This window comes from Macaca fascicularis, chromosome 8 (genome assembly GCF_037993035.2).
Source record: "Macaca fascicularis isolate 582-1 chromosome 8, T2T-MFA8v1.1".
In the NCBI taxonomy this organism is placed as follows: domain Eukaryota; kingdom Metazoa; phylum Chordata; class Mammalia; order Primates; family Cercopithecidae; genus Macaca; species Macaca fascicularis.
In genome coordinates this window covers 83,401,343-83,427,202 of record NC_088382.1, presented here as the reverse complement: position 1 = coordinate 83,427,202, position 25,860 = coordinate 83,401,343, and the positions used below count along the sequence as shown (strand labels likewise).

Here is a 25,860-nt window from a genome sequence, read left to right as displayed (position 1 = left end):
TGAAATCACATCTATAAATAATGAGTTCTTTTCCCTCCTGATCCTTTTTTTACTTTTTCTTGCCTTATTTCTCTGTCTAGGATTTGTGTAAACTTTTAAACAGTAGTAATAATAGGGAACATCCTCGTCTTGTTTCTAATTTGTTTCTTTCAACATTAAGTACAGTGTTTCCTGAGGTTTGCTGTAGGTGTTTTATAAAATGCCCTTTATCATATTAAAAAAGTTTTCTTTTCGTAGTTTGCTAATAGTTTTCATTATGAATGAATGTCAATTTCTAGTTTGAATTGCAAATGTTAAACCAAACTTGCATTCCTGCAATAAACCTAACTTTGTCATGAATCTTTTTCTTTTTGTATATTGCTTTATTCATTATACTGTTTAAAACTTTTGCATCTATGTTCATGAGTGAAACTGTTTAAATTTTCTTTCTTGTACTGTTCTTGTTGGGATTTGGAATCAAAATGGTAGCTCATAAAATAATTGGGGACTGATTTCTCATTTTCTGTTTTATGGATGAATTTGGATGAAAAGAAGAGCGTAATTCTTCCTTAAATATTGAGTAGAACTTTGTGGAGAAGATCTCCAGAGTTTTCTTTTTACAAAGATTTTTTATTATGGTTTTTATTTCATTAGTAGTTTTAGTCGTATTCTTTAGGCTTATTCTGTGGCAATTTGGTAATTTGTATTGTCTAAGAATTTTTCCATTGTATCTAAATATGTTTTTAAAATTTAGCATAAAATTGTTCTCTGTATTCCTTTTTTTTTTTTTTTTTTTTTTTTTGTGAGACAGAGTCTCACTGTGTCGCTCAGGCTGGAGTGCAGTGGCATGATCTTGGCTCACTGCAACTTCTTTCTCCTGGGTCCAGGCAATTCTCCTGCATCAGCCTTCCAAGTAACTGGGATTACAGGCACCTGCCATCATGCCTGGCTAATTTTTGTATTTTTAGTATAAGACAGGATTTCACCATGTTGGCCAACCTGGCCTTGAACTCCTGACCTCAAGTAATCCACCTGTCTTGGCCTCCCAAAGTGCCGAGATTACGGGTAGTGAGCTACTCCACCTGGCCTCAGTAATCCTTATTATTTTGTAATGCTACAGAAGCGATGGTAATCTCCCTTTTTAATTATTTCATTTCTTATTTGTGCCTTCTCCTCTTCTTTTCTTTTTTAAAAATACCCATCTCAGAGAAGAACTCATATTTTTTTTCTTGACCAGTCTTACTTTTGATTTATTGTTTTATTAGTCTTATTAGGGAACCAACTTTTGGCTTTTCTAACTTTATTGTACTTTGTTTTGTATTTCCTTACCTTTTGCTTTTTATTCTGGTTTCTCTGGGTTTGTTTTGCTGATATGTTTGTGACTTCTTGAGGTGGATGTTTAGCTCGTTACTTTGTTCCTCTCCTGTAAGCTGTTACGGTTATGCATTTTCTTCTAGACCTTCCTTTTGCTGTGTCCTTCAAGTTTTGGTATATTTCTGTGGATTATTTAAAATATTTTCTAGTTTTCACTGGAATTTCTTCTTTTGCCCATTGTAATTTGGAATTACATTTTTATAAAATTTTTAATTTTTAATTTTAATTTTTTTAGAGATGTGGTCTTGCTCTGTTGCCCAGGGTGCAGTGCAGTGGTATGATCACAGTTCACTGCAGCCCTGAACTCCTGGGCTCAAGCAATCTTCCCACCTCAGCCTCCCAAGTAGCTGGGACTACAGCCATCTTGCCTAAATAATTAAATTTTTTTTTGTAAAGATGGGGTGTCACTACATTGCCCAGGCTGGTCTCAAACTCTTGGCCTCAAACAATCCTCTTAGTGTTGGAATTATAGGTATAAGCCACCACACCTGACCAGAATTACATTGTTTAATTTCCAACGTTGTGAATAACTATTTAACCACTTCTTCAATCACTTACTGAGACCATTGTGTAAAAAGAAATTCAACTATAGTTGTGTATTTTCTATTTCTTCTTGTAATTCTATTCTTTTTGGCTATCTACTTTACTTTTTATAGTTGTATGGTTGTAAATACAGGTATAAATTGCTCACAGAAGATAACTGTAGAATAGTTCTAATGATAAAATTTTTTTTTATTGAGCAATTATGATGGATTAAACGCTGTGGTTTACACACATTATCTTGTTTACTTTTCAAAGCAACACTGTGCCGAAGTTGGTATTACCTGTGCTTTACTGATGAAAAGCCTGAGGCTTAGAGATATTAAATAATTTGTCCCAGTTCATACAGCTAGGAAATAATAGAGTTGAGTTTCATATCCCAATCTGACTTGGAAGCCTTTGCTTTTTTGTTTTGTTTTGTTTTGTTTTGTTTTTTAAAGACGGAGTATCACTCTGTGGCCCCAGGCTGGAATGCAGTGGTACAATTGTGGCTCACTGCAACCTCCACTTACCAGGTTCAAGCGATTCTCCTGCCTCAGCCTCCCGAGTAGCTGGGACTACAGGTGCGTGCCATCACACCTGGCTAATTTTTGTAAGTTTAGTAGAGACGCGGTTTCACCATATTGGCCAGGCTGATCTCGAACTCCTGACCTTGTGATCCGCCTGCCTTGGCCTCCCAAAGGGGAATTACAGGTGTGAGCCACTGTGCCCAGCCAGAAGCCTTTGTTTTTAATCATAATGTTGTAGCAACACTTGTGTATTAATTCTCTTCAGGAACTATTTAATGTAAATCTCTGTAAACTTGAATGTTTACATAAATGTTGCAATTTGAACATTATTTTAAATGGCACCAATATGAATTTCAGCCTTTTCAGTTTATCAGTTGAAATATAAGAATGCTAAAATGTAGTCATAACCAACATGAATGCTGTTAAAATGTAATTTTATTTTTCTGCTTATATAAATAATATAAATTTAGTGTTTTAAAAAACAAATAGCATATAAATGTATATGGAAGTAAAAATTCTATAAAATTCTACCATCATGAGATAATCCTCCATTGATATTTTAAGGACCATTTTTTCATATTTTTTTCATGTACATATAAGATTACATAAATGTTATGTTGCTGTTTTTATTTTGGACTGAACTTTATATTTTCAAATGCTAGAGAGTAGAATTGCTTTATGGTGTAAGGACTTCCTGTTTACCAAAACAATTATCATTAATTTATTTCTTTAATCTTATCAGGTGAAGGTAGGCAGTGAAGTTGCTACAGGAACAGGACCTAATAAAAAGATAGCCAAAAAAAATGCTGCAGAAGCAATGCTATTACAGCTTGGTTATAAAGCATCCACTAATCTTCAGGATCAACTTGAGAAGGTAAGAGTTAAGTTTACATCTGTGTATCCTATCTGTCATAATATCAAAGTCATTAATAAATTTTGATCTTAACTGGTATTAAAGTAGATGTCAATTTTAACTTTTCTGAGGCAATACAAAGATAGATGATCCAAGCACAAAATAACATATACTTACGGAGTAAGATGAGATATTAATGAGTATTTGTAATCTTACGATTAGAAAATGCAAAAAGTTTGTCGTATGGTTGTACATATTTTATGTAATACCAATGTAACATTTTTAACTTGTTGACTGGTTGTTTTTGCCGTATAGATACAGTCTTAATTTGTGTCTTTTGAGAACACAGGTTGTTAGCCTTTATTTTTGGAATACAGCTGAAAACACTGGAAATAAAAATTCTGACTTACCCCTTTAGGGCAGGAACTATATTGGACAGACACTCTATAAACTAATTTTTCTATTTACTTTAAATTTAAAGGTGAACTCATAGGGTGTTTATTTTCTGCCAAGACCTGTGTTCATGGTCCCCTGTTTCTTCTGCAGCAGTTAATGACATCATTAACACCTACATCTGTTACAAGGGAAGCAGAGAACCCTGAATTCAGAACTTGGCATATAACTTGGCAGAAATTGGCTTATTTCCATTTTGTATTAAGTATCATTTTGTTATCTGTGGATTTGTAGACATTATTTCTATCAAACATTTTATTTATGTGAACATTCAAAAAACAGGCTTACTAATTACTTGTATCAAAAGTAATATGCTTTAGACCAGCATCTTCTCACACAAGAATTCTGTTTCAAAGATATTTTTAGTTTCTACAGGAACACATTTTAAAAGTTTAGAGTTAGAAACAAAAATATATAAAGACACTTTGATGTACTTTTTTGTTTTCTAGGCAATTCTTTTGAATGATTTAAAAAAATCTTTGTGTGGTATTGCTAGAGATTTCAATTCTGTTTTTATAACCTGGCTAGTCAACACTTTTTCTTCTTTTAAAAGTATTTGTAACATGAAACCTAACATGTGTTCCAGTTTCTGTAGTCCTTATATTGTATATTTGTTGTTTTAACTTAACACATTTATATTGACTTAAAACTGGTGAGTGATCTATAAAAATATGTCAAAATAAATCTCCTCACAGACATGTATTTGTAAATTAAATGAAAGTAGAACAAAAAACCAGCATTAATTAATTAATTTTATTAATTTGAAAACCATTTTTTGTATAACCATTGTGTAATTCGGGGTTCTCCAAAGACACAGAACCATCAGCGTGTGTGTGTGTGTGTATGTGTGTGTGTGTGTCTGTGTATATATATTAAGGAATTGGCCCATGTGATTGTGGAGGCTTTGCTAGTGTAAAATCTGATGGGACAGGCTGACAGGATGGAGAATCAGGAAAGAGTTGAAATTTCAGTCCAAAAACAGTCTACTGAAGAATTCCTACTAGCCCTGGGAGGTCAGCTTTTTGTTCTGTTCAGGCCTTCAGCTGATTAGATGAGGACTACCCACATTGTGGAGCATGATCTGCTTTACTCAGAGTTCACCACTTTAAATGTGAATCTTACCCAAAAACACTCTTGCAGAAACACCCAGAATAATGTTTGACCAAGTATCTGGGCACTGTGGCCCAGACAAGTTGACATACAAAATTAATCATCACACTCACTAAATGCTAGACACTTAAAAATGACTGATTTTAATAAGATGACTGAAACTTGGTCTCTGCACTCAAGGAGGTGATCTTTCTTTAAGTGCAGGGAGTGAGGAATTTTAACCATATAACAAAACTATAGTATCCCAGAACCTAGAGAGCATGAGGATGAACCTGGAAAGTCAGGAAAAGAAGCTGAGGTCACTGTTACTATGCAAAGTAGAAAGTTTGAAGAAATGCTCATTTAAGATTTGAACATGAATGTGAATTGATCTGGTTTGCATTCTTCAAAAGATACTTCTGTTAAGTAATGTGGAGCATGGATTTGAGCAGAGCGAAACCAGACAGGAATGCCAGTCAGGAGGCAGCCAGAGTTGTTTAGGTAAGAGATATTGAGGGTCTGAACTGAGACAGTGAAGGTAGAGAGGAGGAAGGGAAAGACTCCAGAGATATTTCAGAAATGTAATGGGTAAGATTTGAATAGCAGATAAGATGCATTCAAGATACAGGAAAAAAGAGGAGGAAAGACTACCTGCAAAAAGGAACAGAGAATGACTACTACATCAGATGCTGCAGAGAGATCAAATAAGAGAAGGACTGAATATATTGATTTATCAATAAGATGACTTTTGATGAGTGTGGCAAAAGTAGTTTTTAAAACCAGCTAAAACAGGATTTTTTTGTTTGTTTTTTTGAGACAGAATCTAGCTCTGTCGTCCAGGCTGGAGTGCAGTGGTGCGATCTTGGCTCACTGCAACCTCCACCTCCCAGGTTCAAGCGATTCTCTCTCCTCTGCCTCCCGAGTAGCTGGTATTATAGGTGTGTACCACCATACCTGGCTGATTTTTTGTATTTTTAGTAAAGAAGCGGTTTCACCATGTTGGCCGGGCTGGTCTTGCTCTCCTGACCTCAAATGATCTGCTTGCCTTGGCTTCCCAAGGTGCTGGGATTACAGGCGTGAGCCACTGCACCTGGTTGGTATTTCTTAATTATTTGGTAGAAGTTACCAGTGAAGGCTTTTGGGTTTAGAATTTTCTCTGTGGAAAGGTTTTTTAACTACAAACTCAGATTTTAAAAATAAATAGGGTTACTTAGGTTACCTACTTCTGCTTGATTGAACTTTGGTAGTTTTTGTCTTTCAAAGAATTAGTTTATTTCTTCTAAGTTGTTGAATTTACTAGTATAAAATTGTTTATAACGTTCCCTTTTTCTTTTAATCGTGGAAGAATCTGTAACATTCCCTTACTCTTTTAGTAGTGGCAGAATCTGTAATGATATTCACTTTCATTTCTGATATTGATTATTTCTTTTCTCTTTTTCTTCTGTTCAGTTTAGCTAGGGGTTTTATAAAATTTTAAATCTTTTCAAACAATTAGGTTTTAGTTGCATTGATTTTTCTCTGTTTTTCTATTTTCAGTTTTTTTGATTTCTGCTCTTTATTTTATCCTTCACTGGTTTTTGTTTTTATTTTTTTGTTCATTTCTAATTTTGTAAGGTAGAAGTTTAGGCTATATATCTGAGAACTTTCCTTTTTCTAATATATAGGCATTTAATGCTGTGAATTTTTCTTTAAGCACTGATGTAGGTCTGTCCTACACATTTTGACAAGTTAGGTTTTTCTTCTCTTTTTGTTTTTTTAACATCTGGGATACACACTCTATGGGTTTTTACTTTCATTCAACTCAAAATATGTTCTGATTTCTCTCTTGATTTCTTCTTTCAGGCCCTGTATCTGTTATGATTACTTGTTTGTTCAGTGTTAAAGTCTCCAAGTATAAGTTTGGATTTTCCTACTTCTGCTTCTTTCAGTTTTATTAGTTTTTGTTTTATGCATTTTGAAACTTTGTTGTTATATACATGTACAATTAGTGTTGCTGTGTCTTTTTGATGACCACTTTTATTGGATATTTCCTTTTATTCCTTGTTCTGAAATCTGTTTTGATATTAATATAGCTACTTCAGTTTTATTTTGACTGGTGTTTGCATGGGATCCTTTTTTCCTGTGTTTTACTTTTAGCCTATCTTTACATTGATTTCTTTTAGAAAGCATATAATTGGGTCTTGTTCTTTAAATTTTAATTTGACAAACTTTGCCCTTTATTTATGGTGCTTAGACCTTTTGTACTTACTGAAGTTACTGAGTTGTTGTATTTAAACACACCATTTTATTAGTTGCCTTTATTTTTCCCTACTTACTCTGTTTACTTTTTTTCTTCTTTGACCTCTGTTGTGGTCACATATGTTACTTCTCTAAGTTTCTCTGACCTCCTATTGTGGCTATACATGTTAGTTTTCTATATTTTTTAAACCCTACAACTCATTGTTACTAATTTTGCTTTATAAATAGTTATCTTCTTAAGTGATTAAAATCAACAGAAAATGCCTTTTATATTTACTCTCATTTTGATTATTCTCAATATCCTTCATTTATTTGTGTAAATTCAGATTTCTTTCTGGTATTATACCCCTTCCTTGCTTGAAGGCTTCCTTTAATATTACTTATTTTAGCAAATCTGTAGGCAGTGCATTCTCTCAGCTTTTGTTTGTGAAAAAAGTCTTTATTTCACTTTCTTTTTTTTCTTTATAGGTTTTATTATACACAGAGTGGGGTGGGGGCTCAGACTTTCTTGGCAGCTGCTTTCCTCATGGCAGTCAGGATACTGCCTCAGCTCCTCTTGCTTCCTGTTGGTGCATATGTGTGTTTTCATCCTTTTCTTAATGAACTTGAGGGCCCGCTTGTCCTTGGAGACTTTGAGCAGCTTCATGGCATGCCACTTCTACAGGGGAAGCCACACACCTCCCAGATGATGTCTTACACAAGCTTTGTGTGCTTGGTGAGGTGTCCAGGGTGGCAGCCCTGCCTCAGCTTGCTTATATTCTTGTTCACCATGGGCCCTGGTTGAGGCCCATGGCCATGTGGTAATGCAGAACTATGGCTGCTGCTCTTCAGTGACTGCTGTAGCAGAAAATTTCACTTTTTTTTTCGTTTTTAAGCCTCCAATGAATTACCTTCATTTTTGAAAGTTGTTTTTTTCTGGATATAGGATTCTGGGTTTCCTGTTTCTTCTAGTACTTTAAAGATCTTGCTCCACTGTCTCTTGATAGGCATAATTTTCAATGTAAAGTCTATTGTAATTCTTACTTGTTCTTGTTGATGTGTTTTTTTTCCTTTCTCAGCCTTCAATATATTTCTTTTCTTTATTTTCCAGCAATTTGGCTGTGATGTATCTAAGTTTATCTTCTCTGCCCCTGTACTCTTTCCCCACCCTTCTTCCTCCCTTCTTTCTATTTTTCTTCTTTCTCCTTTTCCTCCACCTTTTCTTCTTTTCCTTCTTATCCTCTTCCTTCCTCCTTCTCATTTTTTCTCTCATTTTTTTCTCCTCCTCCTACTTCCTTCTCCCCCTACTTCCTTCTCCTCTTTCTTTTTTTTTTAAATTTTATTTTGTATTATACTTTAAGTTCTTGTGTACAGGTGCACAACGTGCAAGTTTGTTACATATGTATACATGTGCCATGTTGGTGTGCTGCACCCATTAACTCAGCATTTACATTAGGTATATCTCCTAATGCTATCCTTCCCTCCTCCCCCCTCCCCACTATAGGACCCAGTGTGTGATGTTCCCCTTCCTGTGTCCAAGTGATCTCATTGTTCAATTCCCAACTGTGAATGAGAACATGTGGTATTTGGTGTTCTGTTCTTGCGATAGTTTGCTGAGAATGATAGTTTCCAGCTGCATCCATGTCCCTACAAAGGACACGAACTCATCCTTTTTTATGGCTGCATAGTATTCCATGGTGTATATGTGCCACATTTTCTTAATCCAGTCTGTCACTGATGGACATTTCGGTTGATTCCACATCTTTGCTATTGTGAATAGTGCTGCAATAAACATATGTGTGCATGTGTCTTTATAGCAGCATGATTTATAATCCTTTAGGTATATACCCAGTAATGGGATGGCTGGGTCAAATGGTATTTCTAGTTCTGGATTCTTGAGGAATCGCCACACTGTTTTCCACAGTGGTTGAACTAGTTTACAGTCCCACCAACAGTGTAAAAATGTTCCTATTTCTCCACATCCTCTCCAGCACCTGTTGTTTCCAGACTTTTTAATGATTGCCATTCTAACTGGTATGAGATGGTATCTCATTGTGGTTTTGATTTGCATTGCTCTGATGGCCAGTGATGATGAGCATTTTTTTGTGTGTCTGTTGGCTGTATGAATGTCGTCTTTTGAGAAGTGTCTGTTCATTCATATCCTTTGCCCACTTTTTGATGGGGTTGTTTGTTTTTTTCTTGTAAATTGGATTGACTTCTTTATAGGTTCTGGGTATTTGTCAGATGAGTAGATTGCAAAAATTTTCTCCCATTCTGTAGGTTACCTGTTCACTCTGATAGTAGTTTCTTTTGCTGTGCAGAAGCTCTTTAGTTTAATTAGATCCCATTTGTCAATTTTGGGTTTTGTTGCCATTGCTTTTGGTGTTTTAGACATGAAGTCATTGCCCATGCCTATGTCCTGAATGGTATTACCTAGGTTTTCTTCTAGGGTTTTTATGGTTTTAGGTCTAACATTTAATTCTCTAATCCATCTTGAATTAATTTTCGTATAAGGAGTAAGGAAAGGATCCAGTTTCAGCTTTCTACTCATGACTAGCCAATTTTCCCAGCACCATTTATTAAATAGGGAATCCTTTCCCCATTTCTTGTTTTTGTCAGGTTTGTCAAAGATCAGATGGCTATAGATGTGTGGTATTATTTCTGAGGGCTCTGTTCTGTTCCATTGGTCTACATCTCTGTTTTGGTACCAGGACCATGCTGTTTTGGTTACTGTAGCCTTGTAGTATAGTTTGAAGTCAGGTAGCGTGATGCCTCCAGCTTTGTTCTTTTGGCTTAGGATTGTCTTGGCAATGCGGGCTCTTTTTTGGTTCCTTATGAACTTTAAAGTAGTTTTTTCCAATTCTGTGAAGAAACTCATTGGTAGCTTGATGGGGATGGCATTGAATCTATAAATTACCTTGGGCAGTATGGCCATTTTCACAATATTGATTCTTCCTATCCATGAGCATGGTATGTACTTCCATTTGTTTGTGTCCTCTTTTATTTCACTGAGCAGTGGTTTGTAGTTCTTGAAGAGGTCCTTTACATCCCTTGTAAGTTAGATTCCTAGGTATTTTATTCTCTTTGAAGCTATTGTGAATGGGAGTTCATTCATGATTTGGCTCTCTGTTTGTCTGTTACTGGTGTATAAGAATGCTTGTGATTTTTGCACATTTATTTTGTATCCTGAGACTGTGCTGAAGTTTCTTATCAGCTTAAGGAGATTTTGGGCTGAGACAGTGGGGTTTTCTAAGTATACAATCATGTCATCTGCAAACAGGGACATTTTGACTTCTTCTTTTCCTAACTGAATACCCTTTATTTTTTTCTCTTGCCCGATTGCCTTGGCCAGAACTTCCAACACCATGTTGAATAGGAGTGGTGAGAGAGGGCATCCCTATCTTGTGCCAGTTTTCAAAGGGAATGCTTCCAGTTTTTGCCCATTCAGTATGATATTGGCTGTGGGTTGTCATAAATAGCTCTTATTATTTTGAGATACGTTCCATCAATACCGAATTTATTGAGAGGTTTTAGCATGAAAGGCTGTTGAATTTTGTCAAAGGCCTTTTCTGCATCTATTGAGATAATCATGTGGTTTTTGTCTTTGGTTCTGTTTATATGCTGGATTACGTCTATTGATTTGTGTATGTTGAACCAGCCTTGCATCCCAGGGATGAAGCCCACTTGATCATGGTGGATAAGCTTTTTGATGTGCTGCTGGATTCGCTTTGCCAGTATTTTATTGAGGATTTTTGCATCGATGTTCATCAGGGATATTGGTCTAAAATTCTCTTTTTATGTTGTATCTCTGTCAGGCTTTGGTATCAGGATGATGTTGGCCTCATAAAATGAGTTAGGGAGGATTCCCTCTTTTTCTGTTAATTGGAATAGTTTCAGAAGGAATGGTACCAACTCCTCCTTGTACCTCTGGTAGAATTCGGCTGTGAATCCGTCTGGTCCTGGACTTTTTTTGGTTGGTAGGCTATTAATTATTGCTTCAATTTCAGAGCCTACTGTTGGTCTATTCAGGGATTCAACTTCTTCCTGGTTTAGTCTTGGGAGAGTGTAAGTGTCCAGGAAATTATCCATTTCTTCTAGGTTTTCTAGTTTATTTGCGTAGAGGTGTCTATAGTATTCTCTGATGGTAGTTTGTATTTCTGTGGGGTGGGTGGTGCTATCCCCTTTATCATTTTTATTGCGTCTATTTGATTCTTCTCTCTTTTCCTCCTTATTAGTCTTGCTAGCGGTCTATCAATTTTGTTGATCTTTTCAAAAAACCAACTCCTGGATTCATTGATTTTTTGGAGGGTTTTTTGTGTCTCTATCTCCTTCAGTTCTGCTCTGATCTTAGTTATTTCTTGCCTTCTGCTAGCTTTTGACTGTGTTTGCTCTTGCTTCTCTAGTTCTTTTAATTGTGATGTTAGGGTGTCAATTTTACATCTTTCCTGCTTTCTGTTGTGAGCATTTAGTGCTATAAATTTCCCTCCACACACTGCTTTAAATGTGTCCCAGAGATTCTGGTATGTTGTATCTTTGTTCTTACTGGTTTCAAAGAACATCTTTATTTCTGCCTTCATTTTGTTATGTACCCAGTAGTCATTCAGGAGCAGGTTGTTCAGTTTCCATGTAGTTGAGCTGTTTTGATTGAGTTTCTTAGTCCCGAGTTCTAGTTTGATTTCACTGTGGTCTGAGAGATAGTTTGTTATAATTTCTGTTCTTTTGCATTTGCTGAGGAGTGCTTTACTTCCAACTATGTGGTCAATTTTGGAATACATGTGATGTGGTGCTGAGAAGAATGTATATTCTGTTGATCTGGCGTGGAGAGTTCTGTAGATGTCTATTAGGTCCATTTGGTGCAGAGTTGCGTTCAATTCCTGGATATCTTTGTTAACTTTCTGTCTCGTTGATCTGTCTAATGTTGACAGTGGGGTGTTAAAGTCTCCCATTATTAGTTTATGGGAGTCTGAGTCTCTTTGTAAGTCTCTAAGGACTTGCTTTATGAATCTGGGTGCTCCTGTATTGAATGCATAAATACTTAGGATAGTTAGCTCTTCCTGATGAATTGATCCCTTTACCATTGTGTAATGACCTTCTTTGTCTCTTTTGATCTTTGATGGTTTACAGTCTGTTTTATCAGAGACTAGAATTGCAACCCCTGCTTTTTTTTGTTTTCCATTTAATTGGTAGATCTTCCACCATCTCTTTATTTTGAGTCTATGTATGTCTCTGCATTTGAGATGGGTCTCCTGAATACAGCAAACTGATGGGTCTTGACTCTATCCGATTTGCCAGTCTGTGTCTTTTAATTGGACCATTTAGTCCATTTACATTTAAGGTTAATATCATTATGTGTGAACTTGATCCTGTCATTATGATATTAACTGGTTATTTTGATCGTTAGTTGATGCAGTTTCTTCCTAGCATCGATGGACTTTACATTTTGACATGTTTTTGCAGTGGCTGGTACCTGTTGTTCCTTTCCATGTTTAGTGCTTCCTCCAGGATCTCTTGTAGGGCAGGCCTGGTGGTTACAAATCTCTAAGCACTTGCTTGTCTGTAAAGGATTTTGTTTCTCCTTCACTTATGAAACTTAGTTTGTCTGGATATGAAATTCTAGGTTGAAAATTCTTTTCTTTAAGAATATTGAATATTGGCCTCCACTCTCTTCTGGCTTGGAGAGTTTCTGCTGAGAGATCTGCTGTCAGTCTGATGGGCTTCCATTTTTTGGTAACCCGACCTTTCTCTCTGGCAGCCCTTAACATTTTTTCCTTCATTTCAACTTTGGTGAATCTGACAATTATGTGTCTTGGAGTTGCTCTTCTTGAGGAGTATCTTTGTGGCGTTCTCTCTATTTCCTGAATTTGAATGTTGGCCTGCCTTACTAGGTTGGGGAAATTCTCCTGCATGATATCCTGCAGTGTTTTCCAACTTGATTCCATTTTTCCCATCACTTTCAGGCACACCAATCAGACGTAAATTTTGTCTTTTCTCATAGTCCCATATTTCTTGGAGGCTTTGTTTATTTCTTTTTACTCTTTTTTCTCTACACTTCTCTTCTCACTTCATTTCATTCATTTGATCTTCAATTGCTGATACTCTTTCTTCCAGTTGATGGAGTTGGTTACTGAAGCTTGTGCATTTGTCATGTAGTTCTCGTGTTACAGTTTTCATCTCTGTCAGTTCTATTAAGGACTTCTCTACATTGGTTATTCTAGTTAGCCATTCGTCAAATCTTTTTTCAAGGTTTTTAGTTTCTTTGCGCTGGTTACGTAGTTCCTCCTTTAACTCTGAGAAGTTTGATCAACTGAAGCCTTCTTCTCTCAACTCATGAAAGTCATTCTCCGTCCAGCTTTGTTCTGTTGCTGGTGATGAGCTGCGTTCCTTTGGAGGGGGAGATGCACTCTGATTTTTTGAATTTCCAGCTTTTCTGCACTGCTTTTTCCCCATCTTTGTGGTTTTATGTGCCTTTGGTCTTTGATGATGGTGACTTACTGATGGGGTTTTGGTGTGGGTGTCCTTCCTGTTTGTTAGTTTTCCTTCTAACAGTCAGGACCCTCAGCCACAGGTCTGTTGGAGTTCGCTTGAGGTCCACTACAGACCCTGTTTGCCTGGGTGTCAGCAGCGGAGGCTGCAGAAGATAGAATATTGCTGAACAGCAAGTGTTGCTGTCTGATTCTTGCTCTGGAAGCTTAGTCTCATGGGTGTACCCAGCTGTGTGAGGTGTGAGGTGTCAGTCTGCAGCTAGTGGGGGATGCCTCCCAGTTAGGCTACTCAGGGGTCAGGGACCCACTTGAGCAGGCAGTCTGTCTGTTCTTAGATCTCAGCCTCCGTGCTTGGAAATCCACTGCTCTCTTCAAAGCTGTCAGACAGGGACATTTACCTCTGCGGAGGTTTCTGCTGCTTTTTGTTTAGCTGTGCCCTGTCCCCAGAGGTGGAGTCTACAAAGGCAGGCAGGCCTCCTTGAGCTGTGGTGGGCTCCAGCCAATTCGAGCTTCCCGGCGGCTTTGTTGACCTACTTAAGCCTCAGGAATGGCAGGCGCCCCTCCCCCAGCCTTGCTGCTGCCTTGCAGTTAGATCACAGACTGCTGTGCTAGCAATGAGGGAGTCTCCGTGGGCGTGGTACCCTCTGGGCCAGGTGGGAGATATAATCTCCTGGTGTGCCGTTTGCTAAGACCCTTGGTAAAGTGCAGTATTAGTGTAGGAGTTACCCAATTTTCCAGGTGTTGTGTTATCAATTTCCTTTGTCTAGGAAAAGGAATTCCCTTCCCCCTTGCGCTTCCCAAGTGAGATGATGCCTCGCCCTGCTTCAGCTCTTGCTGGTCGGGCTGCACCTGTGGACCAGTGCCAACTGTCCAACACGCCCTAGTGAGATGAACCCAGTACCTCAGTTGAAAATGCAAAAAATCACCTGTCTTCTGTGTCGCTCACGCTGGGAGTTAGAGGCTGGAGCTGTTCCTATTTGGCCATCTTGGGTGCAGTCTCTCCTCTTTCTTCTATCTCCTGTTTATTCCTTCTCCTCTTCCTCCTTTGCTATTGTTCTTCTTCTCTCTTCTCCCCCTTCCTTCTCCTTTTTCTTCCTCCTCCCTCCTCCTTCATCTTTCCTTCTCCTTTTCCTTGTCTTCTTTATCCTCCTCTTCTTCCTCTTCCTCCTCCTGCTCCTCCTCCTTCCTTATCCTCATCCTTCTCATCCTCATCCTTATAGGGTTTTCTGAGCATTTTGGATCTGTGATTTGATGTCTTTCAGTTATTTTGGCAAGTTCATAGCTATTATCTTTTAAAATATATTTAATTCCTTGTTTTCTCTCTCTTTTCCTTGGAGTTTTCATTTATACATTCATTAGACCATTGGTATTGTCTTATAGTTCTAGGATTTTTTGTTTCTTTTTTCCCCGCTCTTTTTTCTTTGTTAAACAGTTTGAGTAATTTCTATTGATTTATCTACAAGTTCAACAATATTTCTTCAGCTGTGTACAGTCTGAATTAATGCATTATTAATAATGACATCAATGTTTTGATCTCTAATATTTTTCCTTAAGATTTCCTTTTGTTTTTGTTCTGTGGTTTCTATTTTTGTGCCGAAATTCCCCATATGCTCATGTATGTTGTCTGCTTTTTCCAGTAGGTCTTTCAACCTATGAATCATAGGTGTTGTAAAATACCTTTCTGAAAGGTCTAGCATCAGGGTCATCCCTGGGCCCTGTTTTGTTGACTTCCTTATGTTTTGGCAGTGGTTTATTTCTTCTTACAGTTTTGGGTATCTCATAATTTTTGAATGAGTGTTGGACCTTGTGACAGAAAAATAGTAGAGGCTAAGTCAAATAGTATTTGTTGAGAAATCAGCATTTGTCTTTCTCTCAGACGTTTTGGATGGAGGGTTGCATCAGTCTAGTTACTTACTGAATTCATTTTGGGTTTTGTTATTGCCATAGTCACTATTAACTGCAAATTCCTTCAGTAGTCATATTCTGTTATCTGTGCTTTGTGTAATGTGAGGTTTTGAGAGGGTTTTTTCACAGTTTCTCTGCTCTGCCCTCAGGTTTAGAGGTCTCTTTGCTGTGTCATGGCATGGTGGTTATCTCTCTTTGGGCTCTGTAGTAGACTGCTGTTATTTATTATTTAATCCTGGGATTGTGGTGGGTGTCATAGTTCTTGATTTTTTTGTACAGCTTCATTTTCTGGCAGACTCTGTGAGCCTGGGTCTCAGAGGTGGATCTTTCTGTTTTTGCTCTCTTCTCTGTGGTAACCAAACTTTGTCTTGGATTTGTGGGCACTTTGGGCATGAGAGAGTTTCCTGTACATTTCCCAGCATTTACAGACCTCTGCTTTATACTGCTGTAGTGTCTTACTCTCAAGTAGGTTTTCTGTCTTTTTTTTTTTCCCCCAGGAGCATATAGCTTTTGCTTTTAATCCTTCTTCAGAAGCAATGAAGCTTTACTGAGCTCTTAGGACCAGAGAATTTCCTGCCTTTGCCCCAAAGGCATATAGGATTTGTTTCAACCCTTTCTCCAGTGGCTTAAATTTTTTGTTTTGTATTGGACAATGGCCTAGAGAAGTGGCAAGGTTCTGTGCTTGTCCCTCTGTGCAGCCACTAACTAGCTGCATTCCTGCACCAAGCTGGGCTCTCTCTGGTCTGCAGCTGTACCCCCAGTTGTTCTCCTGAGAATCCAGGGCAGGACAATGGAAAAGAGCTGCTGTCTGGAGCTCCCAGTTTTTCTAAACTATTATGCTAGCTCATACTCAGGCTTTAAGAATTTAACATTTCATCTAGTTTCTTCTTACTTGCATTCATGGCAGTCATCTCTGCTATCCCTGCCTTGCCAACGCTGTAACATTTTTGTGAGTCGTATCTCTCCCAGAAGGATTTATTACTCTCTAGAATTCATTTTGCTTGTTTACCTTGTAATCTCAGGTCTCTAAAAGGTTCAAGAAAAGTTGCAATTTTTTTTTCAGATTGGTTCTTTGTCACTGTTATGTTTCTAGATTCTAAGGAAAAATGGAATACTCTCTTCACCTTTTTTTATATGCCATTCTTGCATCTTGATTTTCTTCATTCAGATATCTTAAGAGTTTTTCTTAATATCTTGGAGTTTGTTGTAAGTCAAGACATGACTATTCTTTTTCATATTTGATCATTATATTCATCAAAGTAGTACTCATACTCAAAGTAATATATATATATAAAAAGGCAGAATTTACACAAGATTAATAGTGTAAAAACTCAAGGTTTATAATTTAAAACACCAAAATATCCTGTTCTTCCTTGCCACTGGCCATTTCTGCTTCCCCTTTGCCAGAGGCAACCACTTTACCACCTGTTGTAACTATTTATTTTATTATTTACCACTATCGGTAGTTTGTGCTATCTCTTGGTTTCTCATGTTTAAATATTATGAGAAGTAATATAAAAGTAAAAATATTAAATGTACTTTCTGCTTTGGAAAATGAGGATTTAACTCTGGTATATACTCCACACATACACTTTTCTACATCTTTCTATCCCCAAAGTCTTTACCACTCAAGCAGATCATGCAGTTTTTTTCATTCCTTTCCCAACGTCCACCCTACCCAACCTTTAGAGCTCTTTATCCTCCTCTTGTATTGCAGATTGATGGAGAGGCCTGCTTTAGAGCTGGTGTTTAGGTTCTTCTCTTCACCATTATCCTGAAATTTCTTTGGCCTCTGTCCTTTGTTGAGTTGACTGTTTTTTGGACAGTTTCCCTTGTTCTTGGTTTACTTTCTTGTTTTGATAGAGTTCATTCTTTAGGACCTTGTGAAGGATACATGGAAAGTAAATGTTTTTTTGAGATCTTGTAGTCTGAAATTTCTTTATATTTCCCACACACTTAATAGTTTTTTTTCTAAGATGTAATTCTAAATTGGAAGTAAATTTTCACAGAGTTGGGAAGGCATCACACCCTTGTCTTGTACATCCCACCATTACTGTTAAAATTTCAACACCTGACTCTTCAGCCTGTATATGAAACTTTTACCCTTCTCCTCCCTATCAATGCTTTTCTGACTTTTTATTTTCTCAGGGATTCTGAGATACATGTATTTTATATGTGTATTTGATAAATTATGTTGGACATTTGAGTTTTAATCTAGAAATTCATATACTTTGGAACTGAGAAATATATTATTTCTTTAATAATTTCTCTCCTTTTATTTTTGCTGTTGTTTATTTCTGTGATGCTGTTAATCTTATGGATGGTCTTGTGATTTTTCTTTTCTCCCTCCATTTCTGTTTTTTTTGTTGTTCTGTTTTCTAGGAAGAGTTCCTCAATTTTGTTTTCCACTTCAGCTGTTATATTTTTGATTTCCCAGAGTTCTTCCTCATTCTCAGAATATTCCTTTTTATGGCTTCCTATTCTTGTTTAATGGGTGTAGTATTTCTCTTATGTGCCTGAGGAATTTTTTTTTTTTTTTCTTTGCATTTTTTTCCTTCTGTTCTCCTCATTATCTTTTTGTTCCTTGTGGATTGGAACCCTGGATGTGTCTTCTGAGGGGGAAATGAGAAAAGAGGCTCGGAATCTTTTCAGTATGAAACCTTGGAACTCCATCTCCTTATTTGCAGGGTGACACACGGATTTCACCCTCAACTATGCCTGGTATCCAGAGCCTCTCTGTTTTAGCCTCTTCCAACAGGAAACCCTTATTAGGAAGGAGTGGGCACCTGGCTGCTTGGGGTCAAAGAGGTGATAGGGAGATTTCATAATAACTTGAAAAGACTTCCAGACAGTCTTTCTGTTTCAGCCCCTTCCAGGATTCATCTTTAAAGTACCTCCTAATTCTGGAGGCTTTCTAGGATTCTGGGTGACACATCACCTTACTGTTAGCTCTTTGTTGGCTTCTTCCTCTGCAGGTTAGGTTTCAGTTACTCATATCTGCTAAGCTAACTACAACTTGTTCATCTGCTTTCCAATTTTCAGACTTTGACTTACCTCCTGCTGTTGTCTCGTATATTAGTTTGCTGTAAAGAACTGCTAGAGATTGGGTAATTTATAAAGGAAGAGGTTTAATTGACTCACAGTTCTGTGGGGCTGGCTGGGGAGGCCTCAGGAAACTTACAGTTGTGCCAAAAGGCACCTCTTCACAGGGCAGCAGGAGAGAGAAATGAGTGCCAGGTAAAAGGGGAAGCCCCTTATAAAGCCATCAGATCTTGTCAGACTCATTCACCACCAAGAGAGTAACATGAGGGAACCACCCACTTGTTTCAGTTATCTCTACCTGGTCCCACCCTTGACATGTGGGGATTATTACAATTCAAGGTGAGATTTGGGTGGGGACACAGAGCCAAACCATATCATCTGCTTTTCTATTTCTCATTTGTGTCTGAGGGGTGCAATAGAAGAAATAGAGAAAGTAAGGATCAGGAGATAAACTGTACTTTGTGCCTGCTGGGTTTCTCCTTTCCAAGAGAGAAATTCTTGTAGTAATTACTTTGACCTCATCTCTCCTGACCGCTTTTCCTTACTCCAAACAGTGATCTTTAACAGAAAGAAATTTTGAAGTTAAGCATAGCTCTCAGGTGAAAATCAAATGGTACCTACTGGATAAATTGTATAATATATATATTTTTTGAGATGGAGTTTCACTGTTGTTGCCCAGGCTGGTGTGCAATGGCATGATCTCAGCTCACTGCAACCTCCGCCTACCGGGTTCAAGTGATTCTCCTGCCTCAGCCTCCTGAGTAGCTGGGATTAAAGGCATGTGCCAACATGCCTGGCTAATTTTGTAGTTTTAGTAGAGACAGGGTTTCTTCATGTTGGTCAGGCTGGTCTCGAACTCCCGACCTCAGGTGAGCCGCTTGCCTCAGCTTCCCAAAGTGCTGGGATTACAGGCTTGAGTTACCATGTCCAGCCAATTGTATAGTATTAAGGTAACATAAACAATGTAAGGATAGAAGAAATTAATTTAGTCGAATAAAACAGATTTTATTAATTCCACTAATTAAAAATGAAAAACTTGTTTGGAAGACTAGAATCCTGTGTCTAATTGTAGAACTGCTCCAGGATTCTTGAAACATAATTACTTCTCTGAGAACCTAAACAGTTGTCAGCACTTTGATAAGTACAGGCTATGTTTTGGAGGTATGAATAAAATTAAAAGTAAGGTAGGAATGTAAAAGAAAAATTGAACATGATTTGTTTCTTTATGTTCACCAGGTTTTCATGTGAATAATGATTTTAGCTGCTTTTCAAAATCTTTTAAATTTCTTTCATCCCTTGGAACCATCTAGTTCTGTTTTTCTCTCATTTGTTTTTGCAGTAGTCCTTTCCATCCCGGCTGTGCCTTTAGAGCATTCTTCTTAATAGTTCCAAACTCTGTTCTTCATCTCACTGTTTTTCTTTTCATTCTTAGATAGAGCAGTTTTACTTAATCTGTACCTTTTTTGTTCATTCCTTCCTTTAGCTCTTTTTTCTCTCCTGATAATGATAGTACAAAGGTAGCACGATTACTCCTCTCTAGTTAAAAGACATAGTTTGACATCCTGGCACTCGCGCATATTATCTGTGTGACCTCAGAGTAATTACAGGAACTCTAACCCTAGTTTGCTTGTCTGTAAAATTGAATATTAATATCGCTTATCTTACCAAATTTTTGTGAGAATAGAAAATGAGATAATCCATATTTATGCAAAACACTTAGCACGTTAGCAACCACACTTTCAAATCTTAAGTGTTAGCTTTTAGCTATTACTACTATCCGTCTATTTTATTACATAGTAATTTCTCTCTTGTGAAGGATGCCTGTGGTAACATTTTGCAGTCAAAGGTTATAGCAGCAATCTCTCAGGATGGTAAATGTGGATGAAGACAGGAATTTGTGTTTTAAAGAGATAAACGAGCTAATTAGAGAAAGAGATGCTCCCTAGTTCATATGAAGCTGCTGGTTGTGTCTAACATACTGTCAGCTTACTCTTCAGGATTATTTTCGGTTTTGCTTCTGCTGTCTGCCACTGTATCTTTCCTTGTCACCCTAAGACGTATAATTAAAAGGAATGAATTCAATAAGAACAACTTTTTTAAAAAAATGAACATGGGTAAACTATTTGCAGCAATTGTATTTTGTGTTTGTATCTAGGCTTAATTATCTATTTTACCTTTGACCGTTAACATAAATATAAAATGCTGATCATCATAAGAGATAAGTTATCAGCTGTACAGAAAGGTAATATAACTAAAGTCACTTATTAATTTGATTTGAATACTTACTACTACAAAGCATATATATTTCAGAATGTATTTTATACCAAACACTAATCATTTGGCAAAAGTCAGAATATTACATGTTTTGCTTAAAGTTAGGACTTAGTTTTCAATTTTTTTGTATATGTCATTAGCAGTATTTAGTGATCCTTACTGTAGGACTTTTCTAGGTGGACATAGTAACATTTTTGTTCATAGAAATGTTTGATTGTTAGATTGTTAATTTGACCTCAGGAATCATACAAAAGCTCTTTTGGTCACTTAAGCATTTGTGGCAATGATTATTTATTATTTTAATAAGATTTACTTTTTGGCCAGGTGTGGTGGCTCACGCTTGTAATCCCAGCACTTTGGGAGGCCAAGGTGGGCGGATCATTTGAGGTCAGGAGTTTGAGACCAGCCTAGCCAACATGGCGAAACCCCATCTCTACTAAAAATACAAAAATTAGCCAGGCATTGTGGCAGGCACTTCTAATCCCAGCTACTCGGGAGGCTGAGGCAGGAGAATCCTTGAACCTGGGAGGCGGAGGTTGCAATGAGCCGAGACCAAGCCATTGCACTCTAGTCTGGGCGACAGAATGAGATTCTGTCTCAAAAAAAAAAAAAAAAAAAAAAAAAGATTTATTTTTTCACCACCTAGCTAGAGCTTATATTCTATATAATACATATATTGAATATTGGCGTTATTTATGCCTTGAATTATAAATTTACGTGATCAGACAAAAGCAGAAGGATGTAAGAAGTAGATTTAGGTGCAGAAGAGGAATAAATGATACCTTTCATGTTAGTTTCTTTTGTAGCCATCGTCCCAGGGTCAGAGATAGAATATGCAGAATAACCATGTGAGAGGACTTTGCCTTTGCTTAATTGATTAGTCACCTTTTGTTTTTCCTTTTTGAATAAGCCTGTTTCTCTGATTTGATTTAATCTTTCAGACAGGGGAAAACAAAGGATGGAGTGGTCCAAAGCCTGGGTTTCCTGAACCGACAAATAATAGTAAGTTCTCATTTTTATGTTATCTGCACTTGGTGTTCATCAGTGGCTCAGTGACTAGCTGTCACTGGGATTGGTTGGGTCTATCTAGATCTGAGAGACTGTGTTACGTATTGTGGAGGGTACAAAGGAGTCCTGGTGTTTGCTTTCCTGGAACCGACAGAATAGCTGGAAAACTGAGACACAGATACACTTAACACAGGTAAACCATTGCAAACAGAGTGCCATTTAATACATGTAGTGATCACATGCTTTTTTAAAGTTGCCATTTTTATTGAAACAACATTATAAAAAATATAGAAATATAAAAATAATTTTCATAAGAAAAATAAGTAATTATCTATAAGCTGATTATGCTGTCAGATCAACTTTCAAAGTTCCCAATTTTTATATGCACACAAATTTTTATATAATTATGATATGCATAAAATTTTATTGTGTTTTCACTTAACATTGCCTAAACATTTTTTTGCGTTTTGCTGAGTCATTAAAAGTTTAATATTTTATTAAGGTCACTAAGTGAAATGTCAGAAATGTAAGAATAAAATTGGTTAATTTTGTTCCACTTACAGTATTGTCAAACAGTTAAGAAACAATTTCAGTTTACAGATTTTTTTCAAATGTATGTGATCAAGATATTTTGCATTGGACATTTAGACATTTTTCCTTAATACCCTCCCTCACTTTTTGAAAAGCATCTATTTCACTGAAGTGACCATTTTACTGTAAATCAGTGAATCAAAACATTTGGCTAGTGAAAACACCCAGTCTATCCCATTTCCACCCTATCTGTCTTCTTTACAACCTCTGGACACTGAAAAAACTTAAATCTGTGAATTATCGTAATCCATGGTTTTAGTCTTTGATATTAGCAGCTCATCTGTTGATGTATAATGAAATTAGTAACAAATTCTTATCAAAATATACTCATAAGAATTGAATTCTTGGATTATCAAAACTAGCCTCTTGAATATTTCAGTGAGTTACTGGCATTTTGGGGTTGCTTTCTGGGAATAATTTAAATTAATGTGCTTCTGAGCCCTTGGCCTATATAAATAATGGTGATAAATATGATGGCCTTAGCACATAGCCGAAGGAAAAAATGGAATCAGTTCGGGATTCCTGGAGTTTGTGTTCAGTTCATTTGATGTTTGACTATATTGGTTTGTAATGATTTGGTGAAGGAATGTAATCAACATGAAATTGATTGCAGTTTAATGTAAAGTACTTAGCACAGTACCTGTTTCCTAGTAAGCACTTAATGAATGTTGATTTCCTTCCGTGCCTCCTCCCTCTTTTCTTTTATAAAAATGATATTATTCTTTGTAGGCTTGCCAGAAATTCCATTCTTATGCTTTTGTCTGTCAGATGTTTTGTGCATACATATGGTGACCAAGAATATATAGCTTATTATTGAATAATTACATTTTGGCACTAAATATTTTTTCAAAGAATATAAACATTATGTATTTCAATTAGTTATTAACTTGACAATTTTAACATGAAATCTCTTTATAGATAACCTGCAAGCTCCATCATTAAACAGTGATGTTTTGGCCCCTAGTTCTATGTGTTTGTTTTTTTTAACTTACTAAGGGGTACATCTCATGGGATGACAAGTGGGGGATACTTCTGTCCTGTGCAGATATGGGAAGGAATATCACAAAGAGGCCAGTTTAAGTGATCAGAAGTATGTAAGAATGCATAACAGGTTTGCCTGAGACATAAAGTTAGAAGTGAGAAAACTATTTGAAGCCAGCTTAAAACTTAACCAGACGGTTAATGCTTTAGGAATTTCTGGTCTACAATGGTTCAGATTAAGCCTTTGAAATAAGAATGTTCTGTTATCCCTTCCCAGCTGTAAGGAGATGAGAAAGCTGCTCTAAGAGTTCTTCGAATGAACACTGGATTGTCCCTTCCTCAGGTTACCATAGAGGATAAGGGCAGCCCAGCTCTGAAAAGTAGCTGTTTCATTCCCCAAGGGTTAGTTCTCACAAGTGAAACCTGAGTCCCCTTAAATGGCACTTAAATACAACATTAGGAGGAAGTTGGGCTGTGCTTAGGAATTGATCATTCAGATGATGGACCAATTAGCTGAAAATTAATTTAAATTCATATATTATGGTAATATTTAGGTTAACTTCTTAATCAGTTTCTTAAGTTTGAAATTGTATTCTAAATGATTTCTGTCCTGTGAAGAATACCAGAGTTAGCATTTTGCAGGCAAAGGTTAGAGCATGGCACATGTGGGGGAAGACAGGAATTTGAGACTGCCAGTGCTGGCTGCCTCACTGACATACTGTCTGACCTTGAACAACTCAATTTACATCTTATTATTCAATTTTCTCTGTTAAGAGTTATGCATACTAATTTATAATGCTGAGAATCTTTAATTATGTAACATTTATAAAATGATTAACCATCCTTGAATAACATCTGAAAAGGTAACATATTCCTTTGTGAAAAACACTATCATCATGAAATGGCAAGCTCACTGTGGTTTTTTGTTTGTTTGTTTTGTTAAACTCTACATTGCTTCAAAATTGTAGTTTTAAAGATCAAATTTTTAGCCACTCATTATTTGGATAAATAATACGAAATTAGCTTGGAACCGTAATGTACAAAAATGAAAAGAAGGGAATGCAGAATTGGAAAGGGGAAAGAAGGAATTTTAATCTGGCATAGCTAGCCCCTAACTATAAGTAGACAAAAAACATTAATGTACATGTGCATTTAATTTTTGAAGTGGAAGATATTTTTTAAAAGACTACAGTCATAGGAAACTGCTAACAATTACAACTAGAAAATAGTTTAAATGGTTTTGCAAGTGATTGTGATTACATAGCCTGGTTCCTCAATTTATTTTCCTTGCTTGATTGCCTGCAGATTTAAAATATGGACCTAATTTTTGGGTGCTGCTCAGGCTTTCTTCATTGCACTGAAATGCAGCAGAAGGTAGACTATTCTAAGTGTGTTTTTATCCTTTGAATCACTGTAATAGTTATGTTGAAGTATAGGAACACATAACTCTGTAATGTGAGGTTTATGTTAAGTTTAGCATGGGGCAATTTTGTGCTTGGTATACACATAAAAAACTAGATTTTTACAGATGAATGACTAACTTTTTTAAAAAAAGATCGTGAATTTTAAAGATCTACTGACGGCTCTTGGAAAACTTTGTAAAATATTTAGATACAGTTCAGCTGATAATATCTCTTTTTGTATTCACATTCCATGTTTCTTATTAATACAGGCTTTTACTTAAAAGCAGGTTCATAGTTTCTTAAAGGTGAACTGTAGCTTAATTCAAGATTGGACTAAGCTCAGAGGTATTCACTGGTATGTGCCGAATCCACCCACTAAAAGATTATTCGGAGCATTTTTCACATAAATATTTTTCCGTTAACCTTTTAAAAAGTTTTATTTAGCCCCTGTGAAATATGCTGGCACTTCTAGGTTCATTAGAGATGACCAAAGACTTGTGGGATGGGATAGCATTCTTGTTGACTCTTTAGAATCTTAGTTGACTCACCAAGATTTTTGTCACTTTTGTTTCATATGCCTGTACTATTAAACACTGAACGTCCTGAAACCAGGAGGCTACCCTGTCCTAGTGATATGACATTGGGTAGATTGCCTGCTGGTTTCCCAAATGCTGTGTACTATATTTAGAACCTCTAGTGTTTTTTATTTTTTGTTGGGGCTGGGGAACGGGGGATAGAAGGGTGGTGTATAAGTGTTGGACTTTTAAGGTGATAGATTGATATATACTTTCTTTAATAGTGTTTTGAGAGTGTTCCCTGAACAAATTCCCCTTGGGGTTCCCATAGTAGAAACCACTTTGTAGTGAGACAAAACAGTTGAAGCCAATTGGATGTAAATATAAAGCTGAGTGATCCAACTTAATTATTTATTTCGACATAAATAATGTGTTAGAAATGTAAGAATGTAGCCAGCTTTTAGTGGTCTTATTTAGAAGGATTGGTGGGTTACTTGTACTGGGCATCCCAATCCGTGAATACCTGATTGCTTTCAAACAAAGGTCCTGTAAATAGAGGCCTATCTGAAGCAATTGAGAGCAATGGGAACGTACACATTCTCATTGCTGTCCATTTGAGACTGCAGGTAGAATTGCTCCTTCTCC

At 36.8% G+C, this 25,860-nt stretch overlaps 1 protein-coding gene across 50 annotated transcripts in view; it reads left to right on the top strand.

Annotated features, from left to right (window-relative positions):
• STAU2 (staufen double-stranded RNA binding protein 2) overlaps positions 1–25,860 on the top strand; it is a 332,499-nt gene that overhangs the window by 148,413 nt on the left and 158,226 nt on the right. For all 50 annotated transcript variants that reach the window (XM_073999008.1, XM_073998994.1, XM_073999016.1 and 47 more), the window contains 2 exons: positions 3,145–3,276; positions 21,659–21,719. In XM_073999008.1, the coding sequence (XP_073855109.1) occupies positions 3,145–3,276; positions 21,659–21,719 (193 nt within the window). The remainder of the gene's footprint in view (positions 1–3,144; positions 3,277–21,658; positions 21,720–25,860) is intronic.